This window comes from Pseudorasbora parva, chromosome 7 (assembly GCF_024679245.1).
Source record: "Pseudorasbora parva isolate DD20220531a chromosome 7, ASM2467924v1, whole genome shotgun sequence".
Taxonomy (NCBI): domain Eukaryota; kingdom Metazoa; phylum Chordata; class Actinopteri; order Cypriniformes; family Gobionidae; genus Pseudorasbora; species Pseudorasbora parva.
The window spans coordinates 28736902-28764103 of NC_090178.1; the positions used below are offsets into that span (position 1 = coordinate 28736902).

General features: G+C 38.4%; 1 protein-coding gene across 7 annotated transcripts in view; it reads right to left on the reverse strand.

The window, feature by feature from the left end:
• LOC137083203 (glutamate receptor ionotropic, NMDA 2D) overlaps positions 1–27202 on the reverse strand; it is a 175493-nt gene that overhangs the window by 21349 nt on the left and 126942 nt on the right. For all 7 annotated transcript variants that reach the window (XM_067448971.1, XM_067448972.1, XM_067448970.1 and 4 more), the window contains 8 exons: positions 26078–26406; positions 23338–23452; positions 17034–17239; positions 11133–11301; positions 4713–4866; positions 2906–3031; positions 2229–2458; positions 251–411 (listed from right to left, as the gene is read on the reverse strand). In XM_067448971.1, the coding sequence (XP_067305072.1) occupies positions 251–411; positions 2229–2458; positions 2906–3031; positions 4713–4866; positions 11133–11301; positions 17034–17239; positions 23338–23452; positions 26078–26406 (1490 nt within the window). The remainder of the gene's footprint in view (positions 1–250; positions 412–2228; positions 2459–2905; positions 3032–4712; positions 4867–11132; positions 11302–17033; positions 17240–23337; positions 23453–26077; positions 26407–27202) is intronic.

Consider the following 27202-nt stretch of genomic DNA (forward strand, 5'->3'; position numbering starts at 1 on the left):
TATAAGACACTCTTTATCTCCAATGTGGATCCAGTTCAAATGAAAAGCTAGGGTAATTTCAATTGCAGCTAAATGTACAGTTTGTAGAACTTGAACCTGAAACACTAAGTTGTTGTTTTTATAAAGAAAGAACTATATATGCATGCACCATTAAAATAAAAAATAAAAACCATAATACAAAACAATTGTCAAAAAACTGTATGAGAAATAAATAACGGAAGCCAGTGAGAGTAAGAAACCCAGCACAGACCCAGTCTTGAGGTGGTTGATGGCGTCCTCCACACTTTTCTGGTTGTATTTAATCATGTACTGGTGCATGTCTGGATAGTTACTGCGGATGTTTTTCTCTGTGCTTCCGTTAGGGACCGTTCCAAATTTCAGAGGAGGGTACTGCTCTGTGGGGTGCTGAAACTGAGAGAGGGGAACACAGTGTGAACCAGTGATTGAAATTGATGTTGCATCTGTTTTTTCAAAGTAATTAGTGGACTAACAATAGAGCACAATGAAAAAAATATTGTAAGAATGCACATGAATGACGTGAAAGCAAATGCATGTTAGAAACAGACTACAGCTACTGCAGCTGTCAAAATCAACTACAATACATCATAAGCACAGAACAATATGCAAAGCAGCAGTGCTGACATGCACATTGTGTTCATTCCGCTTCACAATAGTGAAGCAGATGGGGGAAACTATTTTCATTTAAAAGGGGATTACAAAAACATGAGTCACTTAGAAAAAGAACCAACAAAAGCCACCGCAAGTTAAATAACTTTAAGTATCCAGATTTGATGTAGCTTTTTTTCTGAAAATGACACAAACACAATGGGACACAAATACATTTCATTGGGTGTTCGCAAGTACATTCATTTACCATGACAGTAAAACAGTGTTTTTAATGTCTGTGTGTTTCCTCAATAATCCCTGTAGATTCTCCAAGGTCAACACTGAGAGTGAGGGCAAAGGAACATTTCCACGCTAGAATGGCAAATTACTGAACATCTCACAGACACACAATAAATGAGCACTACCACCGTATTAAACCGCAAGCACAAGTAGAGGCACATCAATGCCAAATGCTCTGGTTGCTAGCAGAAGATTGAATATAAATTGTCCTTATTGTTAGCTATGATAAGGTTTTTTATAGAATTAGGCTGCTTTTCATGTAATATAGGAGCTGACTGGCCAAACGGTAAAGATGAGAATGTAGGGCTTTCAAATACTTGTAAGTGTGTGTGTGTGCAGTTTGAGGTTGATTTTTATGTTTGGGAAAAAACTCCTTCAAATAAAGGCTTACATGATCCTTCAGAAATCATTCGGATATGCTTATGGTGCTCAAGAAATAGTTCTTATTGTTATCCATTTTGAAAACAGTAGTGCTACTTAAAGGGTTAGTTCACCCAAAAATGAAAATTCTGTCATTAATTACTTACCCCCATGCCGTTCGACACCCGTAAGACCTCGGTTCATCTTCGGAACACAAACAAAGATATTTTTGTTGAAATCTGATGGCTCAGACAGGCTTTTCCTCTCTCAAGACCCATAAAAGGCACTAAAGACATCGTTACAAAGTCCATCTCACTACGGTGGTTCTACAATAATTTTATGAAGCTATGAGAATAGTTTTTGTGCGCAAAAATAAATGTGATAGGCCGAATTCAAAACACAGCTTTCTGAAGCCTCGGAGCTTTATGAATCATTACACATTGGTGTCAATAGAGGCCTTTCTGAGCCATCTGATTTCAACAAAAACACCTTCAATTGTGTTCCGAAGATGAACGGAGGTCTTACGGGTGTCGAACAACACGAGGGTAAGTAATTAATGACAGAATTTTCATTTTTGAGGGACCTAACCCTTTAATATTTTTGTGGAAACGTCATTTTTAAAATCGAAAGTTTATACATATTTTATTACATTTTAAAATCAGCATAATAGTCTTTCTTCCAAAATGTATCATTTCAGTTATAGACTTTAAAAGCATCAGCTCTTCAAAAGACAAATAGTGAGCAAATGTTTCTGCATGCTGTTCATCCACTTAGCAGCCAATTTAAGCTACTGTCAACCTCAAATTCTAGTCCAACTCTAGTCTCTGTAATCTTAAAGAATATTCATTCCAAAATCCATGTTAACACCACATCACAAATTATGAAAACTTTATATGCCCATCTACACGCACCAATGAACACAAGCTGCATCTACAGTATCTCTGAAACCCCTATTCCCCTACCTTTTTATCGCTGAGGCCAGACACAGTGTCAATGTATTCCTCTTGGATCATGAAGGCAGCCAGGTTGGCAGTGTAGCTAGCCAGGAAGATGACAGCAAAGAAAGCCCAGACAAGAACCATGATCTTGCTAGTAGTTCCTTTGGGGTTCTCCACTGGAACTGAGTTATTAAAGACCAGAGCCCAAAGAAGCCAGATTGACTTCCCTATTGTGAACGTAGAACCACCGGCCTCTGACAGAGAAGAGCAAGTGAAACAGAAAAAGAAAATACTTTTAACATTGCCTTTTTAATGGCACTTTAAATATTCATAAGCTCTAAACAAACTAAAAAGTATCAAAACTGCTGAATTGATTAAAAAAGAGGCTTCCTAATTATGCAGGTGATGAGGTGAGAGAGGTGTGTCATGCCAGAGGATGAAGAAGAAAACAGAAGAGGGATAGGAATACAGTGAACATGTCTGCAGTCCTTTATTATACATGAGTGTCTGCCTGCACCACAAATATCAAACCCACATCCAGGCCAATAAAGAACAGAGGTGAACTCATCCATTCGGACTCCTGAATAAACTCAGTAACAAGCAACTGTGCACATTTATCTCTGTTAAGATAATGCTTAAGACTACTAAAGATTGACCTTATTAAAAGGACACATGCAGGACTAAGAGCAAACCGGACTCACTCTTGCCACTCTGAAGGCTGCGGTTGTACCCCACTGGACTGAAGAACTCAAAGATGAAAACCGTCACTGCCACCACGGTCAGGCACATAACAAACATCATCACCCACACAGCAGGACTGTACGGCTCTGAGAGAGGGCACAGAGAAAGAGAAGAGGACAGAGAAATCAAAAGCATTAGTAGTAGTTTTTCTACTCAACACAGAGAAGAAATCAATACCAGGGAGGGTTGTAGCAAATATTAGAACTGAAGGAGACAAAATTTTAATTGGAATTAAATTAACTTACTAACTTAACTAGGCTTTTAAAACCATGATATACACTATTTTGCCAAAGGTTTTGGGACACCTGCCTTTACATGCACATGAACTTCAAATATGCAGTTGGCCCACCTTTTGCAGCTATAATAGCTTTAACTCTTTTGGGAAGGCTTTCCACAAGGTTAAGGAGTGTATTAATGGGAATTTTTGACAATTCTTGTAAAAGCGCATGTGTGAGGTCAGGGACTGATGTTGGACGAGAAGGCCTGTCCAGCGGTCTCCACTCTAATTCTTCCCAAAGGCGTTCTATCGGGTTGAGGTCAGAACCCTATGCAGGCCAGTCAAGTTCGTCCACACCAAACTCACTCATCCATGTCTTTATGGACCTTGCTTTGTGCACTGGTGGGTAGATATGTTGGAGCAGGAAGGGGCCATCCCCAAACTTGGGAGCATGAAATTGTCCAAAATGTCTTGGTATGCTGAAGCATTAAGAGTTCATTTCACTGGAACTAAAGGTCCAAGCCCAACCCCTGAAAAACAACAACCCACCATTTCCCCCCTCCACCAAACTTTACACCTGGCACAACGCAGTCAAGCAAGTACCGTTATCCAGTCAACTGCCAAACCCAGGATTGTCCATTTGATTGTCAGACAGAAAAGCATGATTTACATAGACAAATTCACAAAGACACGTCTCAATTGCTCTAGAGTTCAGTAACAGCATGCTTTACAATGCTTTAATTCACTGAGCGACCCATTCTTTCACAAATGTTTGTAGAAGCAGTCTGCATGCCTCGGTGTCTGATTTTATACACCTGCGGCAATAGAAGTGAAAGGAACACCTGAATTTAATGATGTGGAGGGGTGTTCCAATAAAACCTGTCAACTTTTGGGTATCAAAATCCAGGCGAGATTGGGGTGTGTTTGACAAAATTTACAAATTGCGTGACTGTCCTCCACCTGCTCCTCTTCAGAAAAATTACATTCGCTGTCCCATTGATCACAGTATTTACATATTTACAGGGTTTTGGTTTTTTGGCAGGAGTGCCTTCCGTCTTACGTCCATCATCCGTCTGTTTTTTGTGTGTTTTTTTTCCCCACGTTGTCACTCGTCATCTGACCTCACACACTAACCTCCCAATAACGGCAACCTACAGTACTGTAGGCTACTGCAAATGGCAATTATCGCAAGGCTAGTTACAGAGCTCAGATTGGAAATGTTTTTGTTTGTTTCCTCTAATAATACGGGAAAATATTTTCCCGGCCAAAACGGTATACTTGACAGGTATGGTCCCAATACTTTTGACAATATAGTGTAAAAAAAACAACTAATAATAATAAAACAAAATAAAATTAAAATGTTGATTTAGTGCTTCTCACTGAAGTGTGATAGATAGTTTGTTTTGAAAGGGAACTGTAAGTCTGATTGATGAGCTCTGAAAAGATACGCACCAGTACCTGAAAAGCCATACATCATAATCACATGCAGCAGAGACTGATTAAAGTCAAATATGATGAAACATTATGGCTCACATAAGACTCAAACTCACCAAGAAAAGCAGAGGGGGAGACCGTTCCGTTACTGCGAGAGACCATGACGCTGATCCCCGTCTCCACAAAGGGCACAGAGAAGTCCACAACCTCTGACCTCTCTTCGTTGATAGTGAGGGAGCCGATGGCCATGTCTGCCCGCTTATACACAACCTAGAGAACAGGAGGATTATATTTTTTGCCCTTTTGCCACTTTTATTTGTAGTAGGAAAGTTTTATTTACAGGATTATAGGGCCTCTTTTTACAGGAGCATGATTCCCTGTAAAATGCTGTTGTGGCCCAGTAAAGTTTTACTGATTAATCCTTGTTTGACAAGGGAAATTACCATATACTGACCTAAGAAACAGGCTATCTTAGTCAATGGATATGATCATCTCCAAAATGTCAGGGACTATGTTAGGGTGGATACCTCTTCTCTTACCTTAGATCTTCTTGGGAACCTCAGATTTGCTCAGAGATAATGTGGCCACGGTGACTTGCAGAGGAATGAGAGATTGAAAGGTTGCTAGCTACCATGCTAACTAACTAATGTGTGATTGAATAGCTATGGCAAATCCCTATATTTGACTGGACATTGAAGAAGCAACTGGAAAGTACAGGAAGAGAGAGGGGGAACACGACTGGGATTGGGACTTGAACTCAGTTCCCCATGAGTGCAACAGCACTGCAAACTGTATGTCTGAAGCACCACCCTCTGTGCCACAGCTCTGATAAAATAAAATAAAAAAATGCATTATGGATCAAGAAAGGCCACAAAGAAAGCTGCTGTATTAAAAGTGCATGGCCGAAGTAGTCCAAAGCATGGAGTACTTTATATTAAAACTTCAAAAAAAGATTGAGCATATAGTTTCATGTGGTCAAAGTGCTTGTGCCATTAAATGTGCTAAAGTGGCTTTGTTCTTATCAGTAAATATTATTAAATAAGTTATGTAAGTGAATATTAGTTGGTAGACATTGAATTTAGATCTAAATTAATGTAAAATGATCATTAAATCAATTTTTTTAAAATATGGTTTATGTTAGTTCACTAATGCTCTGGGAAGATGAATCTGTATTTAAACTGGGTCATTAATGTAGTAGAAATGTGAAATCATTTTTACATTTGGTGCTTTCTAGACTGAGATAAGACAGAAAATGTATTTTTGTCTAATGGGGATGAAAGACAACAATTCCCAGAATGCTTCGCTGCACTACGAGGCCACTCCCAAAGCCACCTCTACTGAATCACTGATCACTTTCCCACTACGTTCATCATCATAAAATCAGTTCAGTTAGAGAACAGACACTACAATTAAAAACTGAACGTGTCTGTTCAATAAAGTGAGTGAGCAAGAGTCACGGCACAAACGCAGCAGGAGTCAGATTACATTCGTTGCGATATTGATATTGTTGTGATATGCTAATTGCCGAAGTAAACCTTTAATAAAGCCTCAACCTCTTCGAAGGATAATCGTATTTTTTAAACTTCATTGTTGATTCGAAAAGTAAACAACTCTTAGTGCACGCACTAAGATTTAAATAAAATTCTGCATGAACTCAAACAATCAACATGTTCACCTCCCAAGTCCCACCGCCTTTACTTTGAAAAAGTACCATCTCGCAAGCAGGGCCGTTTTGATCAGGGAATTTTTACCCTGACCTATATTTAGACCCCAGTACCTGCGGCCGAACTACATCAATTCCCTAGTTCCTAGGGAAAGTTCCCGCGGAGGAAATGCGGCTATTATCACAGTTTTTTGCCAAAGTTTAGAAAATGGTAATAAAATATGCCAAAAAACGGTGTCAGAATAAATTAATCTTGATAATGTCAGATTTTGTTTGACTAAATGTTCTGTTCTGTTAATGTTTAAAAGTCAACTTATTTTCTTTGTCAAAAATAAGGTAAAGGTTTACTTTAATTTACTTTAATCATAGGTTAGAATTATGTAAATAAGAAACTGAACTACTGAAATAATCTGTAACCCATAGTTACATTAATCCCACATAATACTACAGAGAATGTAAAACTGCTGCTCCAAAAGTCAACGGAATTGAATGCTTTGGCTCTTTGAACCCTACCCCCAGGCCCAAATAAGGGTGCACCTTTTTTGACTCCATGGGGAGAAGCGCCAGCTACACCCCTGGCAGAAAGAGGACATAAAATGTTAGGGAGAGAAGAGTGGAACGAGCTGGGGAATTGACACGAAGATGAATCAAACTTGTGAAGCCCGCATGAGCACCACGGCCCAAAATTTCTTCTACACTTTACTGATCAAAGCACTCACTGTGCAGTGTGCACTAAAACTAGACATTCAAAGAACTATCAAGAACTGGTGATGTACAACAGAGGCGAGTCCTCGGCATGGAATCAGCATTTTGCCTGAACACAGGGGCCATATGTGGTGTGTAACAGGTGGTCTATCTGCAAATTCAGAGAACCTCCATCTCTAATTAATATTCAATCCACATACTGGCTGCATTCCAGTATACATAAATTGGCCGGGCAGATAGTGTAGTAAGAAGCCTGCACACATAGACACTACAGGAGGCAGGTTATCCATCTCGAGACAGTATACCCCATACAGAGAGAAAGCATGTACGGGAATACCAAAAAGGAGGGACAACATTAACATCTTTACTTTCCAGTGCAGCACTTTTCTCACTTTGCATTCTGTTTTATATTCCTAAATGGTGTGAAAAGCTCATGATGCAGAGGAATGGGATTTATGGCGACGAGTGCAGAGTTGAGTCACTGCCTAAAATCATGCAGGTTACAAGCTTTCCCAAAGCTCCTTTGACAGCTTGAGCGCTGAAAAGACGTGCACCTGTCTGTGCCTATGAATGTGGGAGACGGGATTGTTTAGGTGGTGTAATTTCCAGTGTGTATCGAAAGCTTTCGCATCTTTGTGGAAAGTGAGCCTGCACATTTGTTGGTCTGCAGAGATTGCGGAAAGAACATCGATGAAGTTGTTTCCTCGCGAGCACGCCGCAGTCCCGGTCCTGCTGCAGGCCAGCACAACGCACAGGGGAAATGTGGACCTGTCGTAGATAGAAGATCAAAGCCGCTCACGCACACACACTCTCGCAGCCTGAGAAAATAACCCTTAGCACTGTGCCTACAGGGGCTGTGCTGACAGCTGATTGGCTGAGCATCAAAATATGCAGTGAGCGAGAGAGGGAGAGTGAGAGAGAGGGAAAGGAAAAGACTGAGAAAAAGAAAAAGATGTGGTCACAGAAAAAGAGATATGCTAAAAACCAAGGAGCGGGTTGGGGGAGAACATAAAATACCGTGAGAAATATTAAGAGCAGAAGGATGGAAAGGAAGAAGGAATGAGACAGAGAAAAGAGCCGTTTCCATTCCCTAGCAACTGTCTCGAACAGGCGTCACTCCAGGGTGTGAGCGCCACAGCGGGGTCTCGCTCTCAAAACAACAACCTCCTGTCTGTCATTCGCACTCGCACATATCATTGGCAAGTCGTTTTTGGCTGGCTTCAGGCCTCTGTCTTGGATACCTCTGTGTATGTGCATGTGACCTATTATTCAAATCCCTCAGCACTGTGTTAAAAGGGTTCAGAGTGTTTCAGCAGTCCTGGAGGCCGGCAGATACGGGTGGGATTCAGTCATCAAACAGGGAAACAAGTGACTTCTCTGTTACATCATGCACTGTACTGGAATTACAAGTTCAAATCCTTTACAAAGAGCAGCACTACAGTCCTACAGTCCTAGAGACCCATCACTCAGACTCTCAAGAATATCACAAAATATCAATCTCTTCAGCAAACCTTTATTATTATAATAGCTTTTATTAAGGACATTAACACTTTACCACATTATAAAATGATCTCATTTAAAAGTTAGATTAGAGAAAGTTTAATTAATTTCCCTTTTATTTATACTGTCAGAAGTGACAGTAACAGCATGTTCTTTTGTAACTGTATGCTCTTTTTTGAACTTACTATGTATCAAAGAATCCTGAAAAAAATGTAAATGGCTGATGAAAATTCAGCTTTGCCATCATAGGAACAAATTACATTTAAATATATAATTCCAAACATATTACAGTATCCAAAAGGGTTAAGACCATTTAAACTGTTTAATTTGCAAACATATTTCATGTCAGTAATATGCTTTTGGTTAAAGGGGGAGTGAAACACTCAGTTTCAGTCAGTGTCATGTCAATCTTGAGTACCTATAGAGTAGCATTGCATCCTGCATATCTCCGAAAAGTCTTTATTTTTTTTATAATTATATAAGAAAGATGCGCTGTTCGGAGTCTTTCCGAAAAAAGCCGAGCGGGTGGGGGCGTATCGTGTGGGCGAAGCTAAAGAATGACGAGTGGCGCGCCGCTGTTATTGTGTTGAGTGCGTCGTAAAGCTGTGTCATCCCTAACAGCGGGAAAAAACTTTATTCAAAATAAAAAAATGGCTTTTAATCAGATACAGCCATACATCTATGATCCGGAATCAGACCCAGAGGCTGCAGTTGAACAGGAGCAGCAGCAAAAAACGACTAGAGCAGGACGTCTCTATGTGGTACAAGTTATACACTAACTATATAATATGCTTAGCGACTTGTGTTATTTACATATTTATACTTGAATTATATCATCGTATTTTTTGTCTTTGAAGGTGTACATGTGGGAAGTGCAGTTGTGCACGTGTGTGTGTTTACGCGTGGTTTGTGTAGACAATTGTAGAAAGCGGACTGGTTTTGCACGGCAGGCTAGTGTTTACATAGAAAGACATGGAATAGTAGGCTAGCGCATTTGAATGATGAAGCGCGCTTATTTAGTTCAACATATTTCCCCACTCTTTGTGTATTGTTGTTTGGAGTGCTTTTACAATACACAAACATAAAGTTACACATATAGTGGCCAGCTAAACAAATGTACACGCACTACACATCGCATGCTCCATTGATCAATTAACTATACGTGATCATGTTTGGGCTACTTGATGGGCATAGGCAAAAACACAGACATTTGAAGCAGTCTTACTCACCGCCTGCGGTTCTTACGTTGGGACCTTTATCGTTGGGACTGCTCCATCCTTCAGCATTAGGCGATCGGAAAATCCGGCGTCGAACTGGGCCTTGTTTATGAAACAGTCGGCACCGAAATGCAGTGAACAGACATAAACCTTTGCGCAACTCAGTTGCTGATCCGGAAAAGCAAATTCCATCCACTGTTGCCTTAACGCGGGGTTTTTTGGCGATCTGTACAGGGCTGTCTTGGTCTGGCAACCAAAAACGCACTTTTTTGGTGACATTGTTAATTTCTTGAAGTCACATCACCTGTGCAGCACAGCCTACGAGCCCCGCTTTGATGGGCGTAGCCTGTTGCTTTCGCACTCTCCCTCTCTCTCTCACGCTCTTCCGGTAGAATTGCCCGTACAAGGAAATTCCGACCTATTAACGTCAAGTGGACCCATGATCGAAAAAAACTTGCCGAAACTTATGACTAACCGGAAGTAGTATTTTTGACAAAGAAATACTCCCATCAAACGTCCACCTTAACTTTTGAAACTTTGTCTATGTTTAGTATGGGATTCCATGTCTTTAACCGTGTAAAAAGATCAGTATGCATGAAACAGCATTTCACCCCCCCTTTAAATATACTTACTTCAAAATACAAACACACTTATTTTTTTATTCAGTTTTTAGTCTTAGATTAATCCATCAGTTTATTGGACTGACAGCCATAGTTTCTAACAATTAAAAATAAAATACAAATATGTTTGTGGAAAATAAATATTTCTTGTTGTGCTTTGTTTCTAACTTTTTAAGGATCCTTGAAAATTGTACTGTAATTGTACTAGTAGAAAAAATACACACTTTTATTTTTAATAAATACAATTAAAACAAATATAATTATCGCTTATAAAATATTTGACTGCAAAGACAATATAAAAGCCAAACAACATATTGTTTATATAATATCACGCTATTACATGCTATTTTTCCATGACCCTATAAACGGATGTTTATGCATGAAAATATATAGCTGCTTTTACATTTTAGGAAATGAGTCCCTCTCAAGGGGATCATCATATTTTAAGATTTGCCTTTGAGTTGAAAACCCTGGATATTCTCTCACCACACACCCACATACAGAGAACATTGAAATATGCCCTAGACTCCCATTGCCTCCATACTGCAAATTCACTGCACCATGACCTCATCTATCCCACAATCCCAGTGTTTGATCATCATGAGTACTAATACTAAAGGGAATAGCAGCCTTGCCTTTAATCTGCAGTCCTCTCTCCACCTAATGCCTGTATTTACATATGCAAGTAAAGTCTTCTAAGAGTTATCGCTGACAGTGCATCCAGGGCACTTGCTCATCAGAATAAGGAGAATAAGGAGAGGGGCTGATGGGAATACAAGCTTGGCAAGTTTAAAGTAGGATGCAAAGAAAGATGCAAAAAGCCTCTCTCACCTCTCCCACCATCCCGTTCCAAACACCATCAATCTTTTTCCCATGCTTCCCATTGGTCACCAAGTAAAGGTCATAGGTGAAGCCGACAATTCTGGCCAATCGCTTAAGAATGTCGATGCAGAATCCCTTGCAGCACTGTTTCATAGGTGCCACCCCTTCCTGAAGTGCACTGTAATCAGAGAGAAAGTGCTCACTTAGCTTTATTGCATGTGTCAAGAAAATCCATCACATTTCCAATAAGATTCAATTTAACATTTGTCGATGCATTTGGTACCAAATGTGTAATAATTCCTTTTTAGGAATAAAATATTTTGCAATCATTTTAATAAAATAAAATAAAATAAAATAAAATAAAATAAAATAAAATAAAATAAAATAAAATAAAATAAAATAAAATAAAATAAAATAAAATAAAATAAAATAAAATAAAATAAAATAAAATAAAATAAAATAAAATAAAATAAAATAAAAAATAAATAATAATTTAGAAGTTTGGGATCAGTAAGAGATTTTTTGTGCATTCAATTATTCAATTATTCAAAAGGGACATTCAAATCTTTACTTTCATTCAAGGTACTGTTATCAACAATAAGAATACTAAGAAAAGTTGCTTCAGCAATTCAGCATATTAGAATGATTTGTCAAGGATTATGTGACACTAAAGACTGGAGTAATGATGATTAAAATTCAGCTTTATCATCACAGAAAAAAAATATATTTAATAATTTATACTCTCTTTATAAACAGTAATACACTGTATTACTTTTTATAATATTATTACCTAATACTAATACTACTAATATTAATCATACCGAAGAATGATATGCGGCAGAAGAATAAGAAGTGCATTACGATATAATGGGATGAAACACGGACGCACACACGACTGGTGTGGGAGTAGTGAAAAAGCATCCGCAGAGACACACGTACACAGCAAGAGCTCAAGCAGATTGACAAGCAACATGATGGCTAAGTATGAGTAGAGATCGCCACAAGGCAATTCAAAATGAGAGGGGGAGTGAGAAAAAAAGAGAGAGGAAATGAGTGATCGATTGCAAAGCTAAGATAGGTGAGTATAGCCCCTGGAACTTCATAGTGATATCTTGGGGTTGTGAGAGACACAGAGATAAAGACAAAATTGAAAGAATGTGACAAATGACTGGAGAAAGATGACCAAAGACTCCTGAGAATTTACTCTGTGTAAATTCTCTGGAACAACATAAAGAAATAAAAAAGGCCATGATCATACATTCATACAGACATGCACGCTTATATAGGGGCTGAATGCTAAGCTTTTTTTCTACTGGCCCAGCTCGGGGCCGGTTCTTACATCAAAAACTACTAGCCGTACTCATATAATTTTTGTTAAATATTGTTAAAGACAAGTAAACTGTCAGAAATAAAAAAATAACAACTAATCAAATTAAAAGCAATAGCACAAATAAATATAATACAAATATACAAATAAAATAAACACTGCTTTGCATGTTTTTCAGGTAGAGAAAATGAATAAACAAATGGAAAATAGCTCTGCTTATCTTCACTGTATAAATTAAATCTAGATGAATTGTTTTTAAAAGTTACAAAAGTTCTTCAGTCAAGAGCATTGTTGTTTGATTGCCATAAAAAAGTCTGAATTTTTTTTTTACATGTGTTTTGCTTCTCAACTGTTTATATTCACTAAAGATACAACAGACTAAGTTTACTAGCATACTTGCAGAGACCAGCATTTTTTGATGTAATGTTGTGTGAATATGTCCTTACAATAGGGGTATCGAAATTAATTATTTCTTCGATGCATCGTGATGCAGACGAGGATGATTCGGTATTGGTTTAGTAATAGACCATAACTGGTTATAATGTACTGATTATTTTCTGATGACATTTGTAATGTACGTGATTTGTTGCGGTAGCACAAAAATGGCAGAGGGAGGGGAAAGACGTAAGTAATTAAAAATGCTCCAACTACTTTAAAAGCTGACATCTGGGTACATTTCGGCTTTAATGAACAACCCAGTAAGCACAACCTGGAGAACTGTGTGTAAAATAAAGGTATGATTTATCAAAATGATTTCATTTGCACTTGGGCACATAAATGTATCCCCACAAAACGAATGTAAATCCAATCTTTAATTCCCACACTATATGCAGATTTAATGAAGTTCATGTCACTGAAAACAACAAATATGAGCTGCATTTTATTGATCATCAGCTAATTTCAAATTCAAAGACCACAATATGAGCGGGAGCAGACAACGCACTAATAAGATCATTCAGTTTCTTTACTTTTAATGAAAACACTTTACTTTCGGTTTAATGTGCGGTAGTTTGTGCGAACAGGCTTAATGAAGAGATACTCTGTGGCGATGCGTGCTGCGGTAGTGCTGTCATATCTAACTATAACATGACATATAGCCTATAACATGCTCTCATATGTTTATTTTTTTTAGCATTGTTGGGAGGAGTAAAATTTACATGTGTTGTTTCAACAACCAGACGGATTTAGACTTTAGTTTTGACTGTAAGGTGGACCAGACTACTCTTAAAGTGGCTTTTAGTATTTACTTTTGTGTATTTATTCTAAATGCTTCTGTTGTCTTCTGTGCCCAGACTTGAGTTCTGTTTGATGTTTGATACATTAAAGCTTGTTTTCTTTGAACAGGTTAAAATTAAAGGTTCAGTTCATATAACTGACTGCTTGTATTTACTGACAAAACTGTATACATGTATACATGAGGACGCAGTGGATCGTCAATGCATCGCGATATCAAATTGACCCAAATCGATGGCATGATAATTGTAATCTAACCGAACTGTGAAACCAGCGCAAGGTCACACCCTAAGACTTTCAAGAGCAAAAAGTTAGCAAAATTCAAATTTAGCATTCATCATGCATGCGTGATGAAAGTGTTTTTTGCTGGTTTCATTTTCATGGCATCGATGGGCGCAAGTGCATTTGCTTAAATAGCAAATGCACTCGTGCCCATCCATTCGCCCATGGGATAGGCCAATATTAGCCTGGATGCCAGCCGAACTCAGTCCCAACCACAACATTTGAGCTCGGGCGGTTCAGTCTGGACTCAATCCATATTTGTTGTGTTTTTTAAGGAGCGCGTTGGTAATGTGCGTCTATAGGCGCACAGCAGCGCACATAAAATGTTTTAAATATTAAAACTTGGGCCGGGACTCGATTAAAAAAATTAATCTAATTAATTAGAGACTTTGTAATTAATTAATCAAAATTAATCGCATTTTAATTGCATATAAATATTTGACGTGAGAACAGTGAGAAGTAATTTTCACATGGATTTTTAGTATACCATTGAATAATGACTGAATACATAAGCTTAATCAACAAAATATTGTTTATTTATTTCAGTCCAACAGACCAGTGCAATGTTTGCCATTAAGTGTAGCAAAAGCATATTTGTGATATTTGAGGCTCAATGTGTTGCGGTGATACGAAAATTCCTTGTTGTATAGCTTGCACACAACCATGCTCTTGTCGACGCTTCCATCCTTTCGTTTTTTAAAACAAAATTTCCCATCCACGGGGCCAAGAAAAGCGGTCTCATCAGCTTCTTCGTAAATTTTCACTATGGTTTGTTGTTGTCGTGACCATAGGTCGTGACCGTCGTGACTCCTATGCCAGACGCGTGAGCGCTAGTTGGCGTTCCAGTATAATCGGTCCGTCGAAACTCATTCACTGAAAAACGTTCTGCGATGCAAAAATAAGTGTGGTTAAAATTATTTATTTATTTTTTGCGTAATTCATCTTAATTAACGTGTTAAAGTCCCATAATTAATTAATCTTAATTAACGTGTTAAAGTAATTATATAATTAAAAGTAAAAGGATTCCCCTCTGGAGCGCCGTTCAGTCTTTCTATTCACAAATGCCGCCATGTAAATAGCGAATCCGCCACGGTGCAAGCACAACTGGCTTTCAAAGGGAATGTGAGATGAGACTCAGATTGGTTTATTGCATGTTACGCCCAAAACATACCCATGACTCATTAAAGTTAGGGTAGGTAAGAATGATCTAAAACACTTTTGTCCAAATTTGTTTAAACTTTCTTTATATGTCAATACATAGTACTCTGAAAAGGAGAGTATTAAAAAAAATCGAGTGACTCTAGACTTTTTAATCTGCAATAAACACAGCTCATTATTTTCGTTCGGGACGATTGAATTGGATGATTGGCTTGGGCGTCTGTCACTCTCTCTCGCTACCATGACTACTACCGCTTTCGCTACAGGATCTGCCCACGTGCGCGCAAGAGGCACGAAACCTAGGCAAAATAATGGCAGAGAAAGAGCATTCAAAATTCACAGTGCCGGGTTTTGCAGTCAGCGAAGGCAAACAATGAAAAAAAAGAAAGACAGTACAAAAAAAGGCAATGCAGAAAAAGTCTTTAGATAAACAAAGAAATCAAACGCAAGTAAATATCGACGTAACTTTTCAACGATGGTGAGAACTGAGGGACCTCCAGGGGCTGAAAAACGACTGCTCACTGGCTGTATTTCTGCTGGACAGGTAATCTTTCATTTTGATTATACATTTTTTTGGTTTATGTTTTCATGAAGCATGTGTCAAGAGCACATGAAGCTGCCTAATATAGCTAACATAACATTACTTAGCATAAAGTTACAATGTTATACACTTAGCCATTAGTAGAGATGATAAATACTCAATATGCTTAGTTCAAGTTGATCGCTGTTGTGTTGAATTTCTCAAAATTTAACTTTAGATAACAAAATGCATGTTTAAAAGCTAGTACACCCAGGAACTTTTTTTTTAAACTAGGTTAGCTTTAGCTACTACTAATCAACAATGCTTTCATCATGGAAACTCTTACATGCAAAACACTGTATATGTTATGAATCTTACACGAAATTCATCTCCATCACAGTAAAACTGATGTTATTGGAAAAGCATGTATCGATGCTACCCGCTTTTCTTTGCCTTGTAAATATAACTAGCTCATTACAGAATCAAACAAAAATATATTTTAAACTTTACCAGTATATGTATTCAAGGTTGATAGTGAGTACTAAAAGTCATCTTATTTGTTTACATTCATACTGATAAAGTTCGATTTTTTATTACATGTGATTCTGACATGATATGACTACATGCACTCTGCTTGTCTCAGGTGAATAATGCGTCTTCCAACTGAGCGCGGTCGGTGTACTGCGTTCATGCATTTTGGGGGCGTGGCTTTGGAAAGAGCCCAGAAGGGAGAAGGTGGAGTGAATGGAAATAATGAGCTGTCTTTAAAACAGTCGTGAGAGGTCTACAGACACTCAATGTTTATACTATCTTTTTCAGAGTACTTACATTTAAATTATGTATTTATATATAAAGAAAGTTTAAACAAATTTGGAAAAAAGTTTTTTAACCAATTCTTACCTACCCTACCTTTAAGAAACTAGGCACAAACTTTTTCCGTCGTTAAACTAGCAACAGTGGATTCAGATACGGCCTAAGTGCACCTGCGCCATGCACTTCAGACCAAGTGCTCAGATCATTAAAATAGGGCACAATAACTACTAAGACTACTACTCGGTTGTATACAAACAATGATTGAGTTAATAATGATTATAGCTTTGAAATCTGAGTGTGTGCAGTACTAATAGAATCTTGGCAGTGTCAGACTCCTCTACTAATACCACTTTCAGACAGTTTAGGAAAACGTGGAATGACATAGGAAAGCTTGTTTCACTAAAAGGTCATAGAATCATACAGGGAAGAAACTCCTTACCCTGTCCACTGAAACGTACAATTTTCTAATTTAACATTGGTTCCCTGGCTGGGACGCACTTGGACAGTACACAACATTTTCCCCCCATATAGAAAAGCAATGAAAAATGGCAGAAGAGCAGGTCTGATGAGTACTAACCTGGCATTTAGAGGCCTTCGGCATGGCACAGAGTCCCTAATGCAGGTTCCAGAGGCAGGGTCTGCAAGCTCCACGATAACGAAGGGGCGCTCCTCGAGGGTCACAACCCTCAGGTGCTGGGCATCATCGGGTGGCTGCAGAAAGGGGCCATAGCGAGACCAAGCAGGGTATCTCAGACGCAACACTCCATTTTCCCACCATCCTACCTAAGACCACACAGACAGTACATGGTCGAGGGTCAGAGATCATGTGGTCAATAATATATAATAATTATTGTGGCCATTAATAATAAAATGACCATGGAAAAATATGTTTAAACATGAGCACTTCTCATTATGAATACAATTCATAAATCAATAATACATGAAAGTCAAAGGTCTATTCAGCGATATCAGCTATTTAAAATGGTGTATTCTAAAGAAGTCATTGAGGCTGGATTACAGGCAGGAATGGCTTCCCTTACTCAGGTTAAGCCTGTAAAGTGGGGAAGGATAGTGAAAAATGAAAGACTATCGCCTCTATGTTTCTCTGTGAGCCTATAGCTGAGGGCTCTCTAAAAACAGTCCTGTGCCCTTTTTACTCGCTGGGGAATGAGTGGATTTTTCTTTTCAAAAGAGAAAAGACAGATTTTTAGCTAAGTGACGGGCCACAGAGGAAAAGGTTACAAGCTTGAAAAAAAACAGAAGGGGTAAAATGTGTCAAGATGGCCTATGACAGTATAACGGAGCTCATAATCCATATACAGAAGACCAAGACCTGCAGAATTGTATGTATCAGAGAGTTGTATGCACATAGAGCTTGACAGAAAAAAACTAAAGCAAAGTTGGCAATTAAAAGTGTGCTTTACATTTGAGTATTTTGTTTAGATTGAATATTGTTATCATTCACTTTTATTTTATAAAATAATATTATTATTAATTATTATTTCTATTTTTAATATATGTAGATTATACTTAGAATAACAAAAAATAAAAATAATAAAAATAACAAAAACTACGATTTTATTCAGCATTGTTTTCTCTTCCTTGTTTGTGTTCAGTCCTCAAATAAAGATTCAAACGGTTGTGAATCAGCGGATTGATTGATGATTTGGATCGTGTGCCAAACAGCTGAAATCACGTGACACTGGCGATCCGAATCGTTGATCGATTCACTGATTCATAACCGTTTGAATCTTTATTTGAGGATTGAACACAAACAAGGAAGAGAATACAATGCTGAATAAAGTCATAGTTTTTGTTATTTTTGGACCAAAATGTATTTTCGATGCTTCAAGAGATTCTAACAAACTAACTGATGTCACATATGGACTACTTTGATGTTTTTATTCCCTTTCTGGACATGGACAGTATAGTGTGAATACACTTAGATACGCTCTAAGACTAAATATAAATATATAAAGCCTTTATACAAAAATCATAATCTGCATGTATTAATAACAATAATAATATATAATATAATGGGTCAGAAAAAAGTTAATGAAAAACTAATTTGTAAGACTTTTGTCCAAAGCAAAACACAAATGAGTAATGCTACAGGTAATTCAGCATAATAAGACAGTAATAAAAGAAAAGCCACAATACAAAGCATCAATTTAAAGAAATATTTACCCCCCCCCCCCCCCAAAAAAAAAAAACCCCAAAGAAACATCCGTCACTGTTTTACTCACCCTTATTTTGTAAATTACCCACAACAAATTGAATATATAAAGAATCTTCACAGGTCTTTTCCATACAACTGCTTATAGTGACCACACGTGTTCAAGCTTTAAAAAGGGCAGAAAAGAAATGCAAAAGCAACACAAAAAAATACTGTTTTTTTTACTGATTTACTTTCAAACTGAAATTTATGTCTGATGATGATGTCATGACATCAAATATCTGAGCCAAATGTCAAACCTGCAAAAAGGTCATATGTGCGTCTACTTTAAAAAGACTTTTAGAGTGCTTTTACTTCATTTCAAAAGCTTGACAGTCTGTAATCCGTGAACTGTGGCTGCATGAACAAATGATGATGATTTGTTTGTGAAAAAATAACATACAGGTTTGGAATGACACATGGATGAGTAAATGATGACAGAATTGTTCATTTTCAGAAATATTCCTATAGGGCACAACAACCTCTTGGCAGTTTGTAAGCAGCACACACTTCAACTGTCTTTTCCCAATCCCAACACCCAAACTTTGTTCGCAGCATTGGGCCGTATGAGTCTCCTGTACACACCGGCAGAGACTGGCAGCTATCAGCACCAAAGCAGCTCTTGGGACCCATTCAGATACAGCAAAAGATGTTCAGCTCTTCAAAAATTGTTATAAAGTCTCCATGGCAGGCGAAAAATAAATATACTTCTCATACGCTGTGTATGTGCACGCATATGACTCTAAGACATCAGCCAGAGGCTGGCAGCTAGAAGTCTTTGCATATTAGCACAGGATCAGTGCAGAGGCAACTAATTGAAAGGAATTGAGCAGGAAATGGCAGCAGTCAGCACTGGATTCCTGCAAGTACTGGTCTCATTGGGCTAGTTATCCCACTTCTAACTGCCCCTTAACTGAAGCAGTGCTACTACAAAGGCTCCGAAATCAAATGCATCCAGGGCGGATCAGTGGAAATTACAAAAAGCCGGTTCGGCGACATCGGCTCACCTGGTCCCCGTCTCATTCTCTGTTCATCAATCTGTCTGCTTGGGTCAGTTTGACTGTCCATTTGTCAGCTTTCTCTCTCTGTCTCTCTCCCCCCTTCTAAAACGTCCACCTTTACAGTGTGTTAACCCAAGATCTATTTTCTCTGAGTTCCACTGACAGGAGCGAAGCGAATGGGAAGGCAATGTTGAGTATGTTGGCTCGTGTCTCCATCTGACAGACAGCTTCAGCTCAGAATCCGCCACAGAAAGTGAATCAGTCACACATCTCAACAGGTGACACCGTCTTGTATTAAGGATGTCTGAACAGCTTCATAAAATATGCATGGCGTGTCACAAAGTAGCACAACCAGGAAAGGCAGGACTGTGTGGGATCCGAGTGGCTTTTTGCTGCTGCTTGAGGGATAGAAATGCTAATAATGCACAGTGTTTAGTGTCATGTCCTTACAATACTCTTTAATGTGTATGAACGTGCTGTTGGGTTTCTCTTCTCTTCTCCCTCTCCTCTCCTCTCTTCTCTGATCTTTCTCCTTTTCTCCCTGAATCTTTCTTACTCTCTCCCACCTCTGTTCTCAGGGCCGATCCGTGTCAGCGGCAGCCAGACGTCTTAACTCTTCTCGACGTCGGAATGTGGGCCGACAAAATGACCGAAATAGGAGTGTTGGAGCATGTGTGGAGAACCAGAGATCCTGTGGTGAATAACAAAGAGCTGGAGTAGCAAAGATCTGGGCCCAAGCTGAGGGGGCAGAGCCTCACGCAGGCAGAGGTAGAGCGGGGGCCTGATCAAACACCGTCTCCCCCGGGAATGGATAATGCTTTCACAGGGTGAAACACAAACACGCTGCCATGACACCCCCGTCCCTGTGAGAGGAGGATGAAACGAGGCGCTTTTACCTCAGCGCGATCCTTACAAATCCACTAGAAGATTTACACAGCATAAACACACATGGACACATCCTGACAGGTACAAAGAGGGTTTGGAGAAATGTGCCTGGCATTTCATTTCTTAAACGTCTCCCCCCTGATATGTATCGATTTATGAGAACAGCGTGGACGAACGGGATCAAAAGCGCTGTAGCAGTTAGTTTGTTAAAGCACTATAAATGCTGCATGTGGAAGCCGTCACATGAAGTGCCTTGTGCGCGATGGCTTCTGGAAGTTGAGTCATCAACATCCATTGTCTACTCCATGTTAGACGGAACGCATTTAAGACAACCAGAGACAAAACGGAGCGAAGACAAAGAAGGCGAGCATCACATTTTAATAGAGCAGCCTCCTAAAACAAATGGAAATTGAAAACCTCCTATAGTCAGCGTGGAAGCCTTTTAAATGTACATTATGGCGCCCCATTAAATATTTTATGTGAATCACAAAGACTCTGAAGTACAAAAGCATCCAGACGTCTCTAACAGCACTTTTCTCCAGAACATATCTGCAAATGAGACGCAGACGCCAAAGCCAGAACCAGCACCATGCAACCCTTAACAGACTGTTGCACCGTTTGATGGGTTTTTTAAGAGTTGTTCCGTGCACAGATTTTAAAAACTACAAAACACGACTGTTTTCTATAGAGTGTGCCATTACTTGACCAAAAGTTTTAATGGAATAGAAAAATAAAACTTCTCTTAAGATTTACTCATGTCATTTCAAAACCAATAATTCTGGCCTGTTCCTTACACAACACACTCAGCTATCAAACAAATTACATTGCACAAATTCATATGAAATCGCCTACGTTAAATAGTTCCGGTTGAGCTATAATAAGACTTCAGATGAGTTGGACTATATTTATATGGAGCTCTTTCATGGTGTTTTTATTTTTGCAGCTTGACAGCCCCAGTAGTCACCATTCACTTTCATTGAAGAACATAATTAACATACTGCTTAGCATCTCCTTTTATGGTCGACAGAAGAAAGAAAATCATTGGGGTTTGGATCAACATGAGAGTAAATGACAGAATTCAATTTTTTGATTGAACTGTTTAAAACAGGAGAAGATACAAGATTGCAGGGAAATGAAAGACTAGCCTGATTCAAAATGGACTAAATGTAGAACAGACAGCGTAGAGACATTGGCTGGCACCTAAACAAAGCCTATACGAGAGCAGCGACGGAACAAACGATCAACACCCGACCTTTCAAGACGCCCTCGGCAACACAATCCCTGTGCATCCTCTCACTTTCCTACTGGAGCCTGTTAACGTGAACCGGCGGCATGACAGAACGTGCTGCTGTTCGAAGTGCTATCAGAGGTCCACGGCATGACAGTACTAGTGAAAAGCCTTGATCTTAAGCTATGTTGTGCTACTGAATACAAAGAGTACAGTATATAAAGCGCACAAATAAATATGGATGTGAATCAACAGAAAAAAAAACCCAGCAACTCGATATACTCTATCGAAACTTTTTTGCTCTTATGGCTCAATGTCAGTGAATATTGCCCGAAGGATTCGGAATTTCTCCCAAGTACATAATCCGTTGTAATTTTCTCTGTTAACAGATTGTAGAGGTGGAGAACACAAGCGCTGCCAGGGATTACAATTTTCAGTCTATCCGCTTGTCTTTGTGGCATCTAAATATTAATAATTCTGTTTTAAGGCACGGTTTGAGTGGCACCTTCATCTGCATGACATTCTCCTCGGCTATATTTACTCAGTTGGGTTTGGTATCAGTTATTTTGTCTCACGACAGCAGCGCTCTGCGGGAAAAATGTGGAGCCACAACGTCCCATGTGGCACCTACGATATGCTGATACACGAGAAGCCAATAAATTTAAGACAGTTTATATTCATTTATTTATTTATTCCTATTCCACTCAGAGACACTTAACGCAAGCATAACTAGCGAAGGAAGCGGAAGAGGGAAAAGAGGAAATCAAATCCGCTCTCTAAAACCATTTCACAATTAATTATTTTTCATTTGTTGCTATTCACATAAAAATAATAAAGTCGCGAGCTAATAATGTAGGAAAAGCATTGCTAATCCTAATAACATACCGGGGGCATCATGGATATGCTTAGATAACAAGGCCAAATGTAAACATAAGCTAATTGTACATTATGTACATCCTCTTGAAACCCTAATTATATGTTTATATCATTGAGGCTTTAACATTTCTCCGCAGTACAGGAGAAGTGCACCGTCAACACAACACATCACAACACTCTCTCTGCTGCACAATGTGATGCATTGTTCAGAGTTAATTGTAATGGGTTTTTTTCTGCTGTGGACTGTCATGGGAAATGGTTTTCGAAATTAGTATAGTGTCAAGTTGTATATCATTTTAAACCTGCTTTCAATCTATATGTCTTACTGCTACAATCTGCAACATTAGGTTTTCAGCTCTTAGGCAGCAAGTACATCATTACGACAGTCGTGATGGAGTAAATCGCACATTTTATTAGAGCACCGCGCTTGTCGTTGCCTTTAAATCCCAATACGCACCACAATCGCTCATATGCGTAATTAACAGCGCACAAAACACAGTCCATGTCATGAACGAACATCTCGAAAGATATGTGGTCTTACAAAATGCATTCCAGCGCATTGGTACTGCAGTGCTCAGCATGGCTACTGCAATGCTGCTTTTCATCCTGGACATTACCAATCCATAACAGCAGTTACACAAGAACGAACAGAAATGGAATTCTGATTAGTTCTTACGTCTTCCCAGCCACTCCCAGGCGTGTAGGAGATGACATCCAGAAAGGGATTGGCCAGGTAGCCCTCGTTATTGAATGAATAGTCCCGCCCACCGAGAGTGATGTTACTGAAATACCTGCAGAGTGAAGAGAACAGAACAGAAACAGTCTGTTGAGATGGAAGAGACCCAGAAAGAATTAGTGTAAAAGACTCAGAGGACACGTCAAAGAGGAAATCTTGCACAGAACACTTCACAAACATCCTAATTAGGTCAGATTGCAAGAGTGTGTTGAAGGTAACCATTTTATTTCCTTCAGCAATGGAATCAAAGGAGGCAGTCACTCTATTTCGAGCACTTAATCTAAACCAGTAAAATACCCAGAACAGTGCCTAAATGTGACATTCTTTGTGACTGCTTCAAATGAATCTTTTTATCTTAAATCCAATATGCTTTTGGCAAAATGAAGACTGCACACTTAAAAAAATGTGACTGGGTGAACAAATTTGAAGGAGCAAAGTTCTTCTGCTCTGTTTTTATGAGCCTTTTGAAAGCCCTTTGTGAATATACCTCACAAAATTCCGCCAAAGATCTGTGTGATAAATGCAAACCATAATTACAACAGCAGCACTAAACAGGTGAATCTCTTTTTCCCATCAATCCTCTTCTGTGTAATGAGTGTGACTCACACTGGATGTTACGTTGAGAGCTTCTGCTCAGTGAGTCTATGCAATTTCTCCTTATCATGTGCAAAACATGCTATAAAAGGCGATTTTTCCTTGAACATGGCCATTGTTCAGAAATTCTAATTTCAAGGGTAACACTTCAATTTACAGTATCCTTGTTACGCATTACATGTAATAACTGTAGGAGTAACTATAAATTATGCATAATTACATGCAACTTACCCTAAACCAAAACCTAATCCTGACCCTACAGTAAGTACATTTAGCATATTATTGATTAAATGTATAATTACATCTTAAAATAAAGTGTAAACTTGGCAGCCAGTGTTTTTCTCATCAAAATTATTAATGAAACTGTTTGTTTAAGAAGCTTTTATTTTGCAGACATGTATGAAGAATATGCAAAAAATGCAGTGATGATGATTACGCAAAATTAATTTAACCATACTGATGATGAAAATAAGATACAAAAAATCTAATCTAAACTTATATAATATCAATAATATCAGAATTATGAAATGTTTGAATATTTCATAACATTTTTTATTTTTTCCGTCTACAAACATTAGATGCCATTTTTGTCAAATTTGACAAAATATTAACTAAAAAAATAAAATAAAATAAAACAAAACAAAAAACGCCTCTAATGATTAAACACAGAATTAACCGATTTCCTGTGAGTCTGCGAGACTTCTGATTCACTAGCCACTATAAAACTTAAAGAACTACAAGAATAACAAAATGCAGTATATGGTCATTTTGTTTTCCACTATAACAAGTGTTTATGATTATGATAATATGCTAACAAGTACCAGTCTGCAATATAAGGCAGCATAACAGTCTGTTTTTGAACAGCTAAAACAAATGAAAGCAGCTCATACCAGAATCCTTGCACATTTAAGTTAAAAACGAACTCGTTAAAAAAAGGTAACATTTCCAGTATAATAAATGAAACTGGCATGTGATTGTTAATTATAACGGAAATATTCTTGTTTTGTTGTTACATGTTTTCAGGGTAGAGACAGCATCAAATGTGCTGCAATTGTTTATCGGCTCCCACCCACTTTATCATTTTAAACACAGAGGCATGTTGAACGCCTCCCCTACAGTCCCTGTGGTGGGGGGAATAAAGGACGTCCGTGCCTCAAAGGTGCAGCACTTTTACTCTCATTAGAGTGTGTCATTACGGATAAAGTGACTTACTATAAATGCAACAAAGCAGCAAAAAAACAAAAACAAAGTTGAAGGTTAATGCCAAACGAGATGAGCTTTAAACACAGTTCTCAGGATGAACATAAATTGAGGGCTTTTAAAAGATTTTCAAGATCACACAATACAATAACACCATAAACTACGCTGAAAGCACCATTTATTTGCATGTGCTGGTTTAGCACTTGACTCACTAAATGAATTACACAGGCAATATCACGCACACATGTTCACAAAAGCAGTATTTATTAGCGCTGCAACTCCAACAAAAATGCTTTAACTCTTTAGTGAATGTTCTCCTATGGAAGCATCTAAAGTCATTACTTATATGGCGGATATAATTACGGCTACTGCATATATAACAAAATTAACATTTCTAAATAAATGTCAATGGTTATACTGTCCATAGTTCATTAGTCCCAAAAATTATTTTATAATCTTGTTTACACTTTACCTACTATACAAAAAAAGTTTCTTATGGTACGTTCACAAAGGCTGCATTTGTTTGATGACGATACAGTTAAAACAGTAATACTGTGATTTTTTTTAAATTCTAATTAAAATTCTATTTTACAATATTTTAAACAGTTTATTTTGTGGAAACCATGATGCATTTTTTTTTTTTAAGAATATCATTTATTTGAAATAGATTTCAATGAATACTGTCACTTTTGTTCAAGTAAATGCATTCTTCCTAAATAAAAGTATTAATCTCTTCTTCTTTTTTTTACTGATCTCAGACTTTGGAACAGTAGTACATTTATTTTAAAAATGAACTATTTTACGGCCTTCTTTCATTACCCAATGAAAACCCACCGTACAATTTCATGTACCGAATACATTTTCATGTTCATGTTCATTCTCTTACTTCATTCTACCGCGAATCCTCTGCGTTCTGTTGCCATCCGTCTGACAGTTAGTGACAAAGTGTGGACCTCCAGTGGCTCCGTAGTCCTTGCGCAACGCAACAGCTCCGTGGGTAAGGATGGACACCCCACGGGCGATACGTCTGCGGGGCTCGTCCCTCCATCCCTGCGGTCTGACTGCAAAAAGGCGATTGGGTAGTCCGGTCAGGCCCAGCTCGGACAGAGCTGGACCCACCGCGAACCATATGTGGGAGGCACTGGCCTGACCAGCTGCCCAAGCAGCGTGGAACACCTGTTCTGCTTCCTCCTGAGAGCAGTACAACAACCGCACCTACAGTAGGAGTGGGGGCAAACAGGACAGAGGGGACCAAGATGAAAACCAGAGAGCAGGAGCAAGAGAGGAAACAAAAGAGAGTGCAAACAAGAACAGAGGTCAAAAGGAAGGAAAAGACCATGAGCAGAATGAGAAGAGGACACGGAAGAGAGGACAGGAGAGGTTTTTGGTTTATATATTGTAGTGCTGGAAGAACTAATATGTAAAACCACTAATAGCTGATCATGAAAATGTCACGTCTTTGCGATGTGCATGGAGAACCTCTTTCAGTGCTTGAAAAAGTCTTTCAAAAATAAAAAAACACCATCATTTAATTATATTTTACTGTTACATTTTTATAATGAGAGTATTCCATTTCTATGAGAGCCTCCTAAAAATCAAAAGAGCGATTAAAATGTTGCCGTCGTCATTAAATTCCAGATACTTCATAGAACACATGCAGCTCAAATGGAGCACAACAGAAAGGGAGTGCAATCACTTGGATCAGTGAATTTGGATTGAAACTTGAAATCCTAGGCGCACTGCAATTAATGATATATGAACAATAACTTTAATGGGATTACTGAAAAATAAAGGGTTCATTACAGGAACTAATAAACGGATTACAGTACATTGATGTACTACAGTATGTACCATGTTCAGAGGGCAGAACGTGTTCATTCCTGCACGTTCTACCGCTTAACAGTTAACACTGTTAATAAAAAAATATTTCAAAAAAAGTTTTTATAATCCCTATAATTTTTTACCACTTTGTATTCAGCATTAAAGCACATCTTTCAATGTTCACATTGTT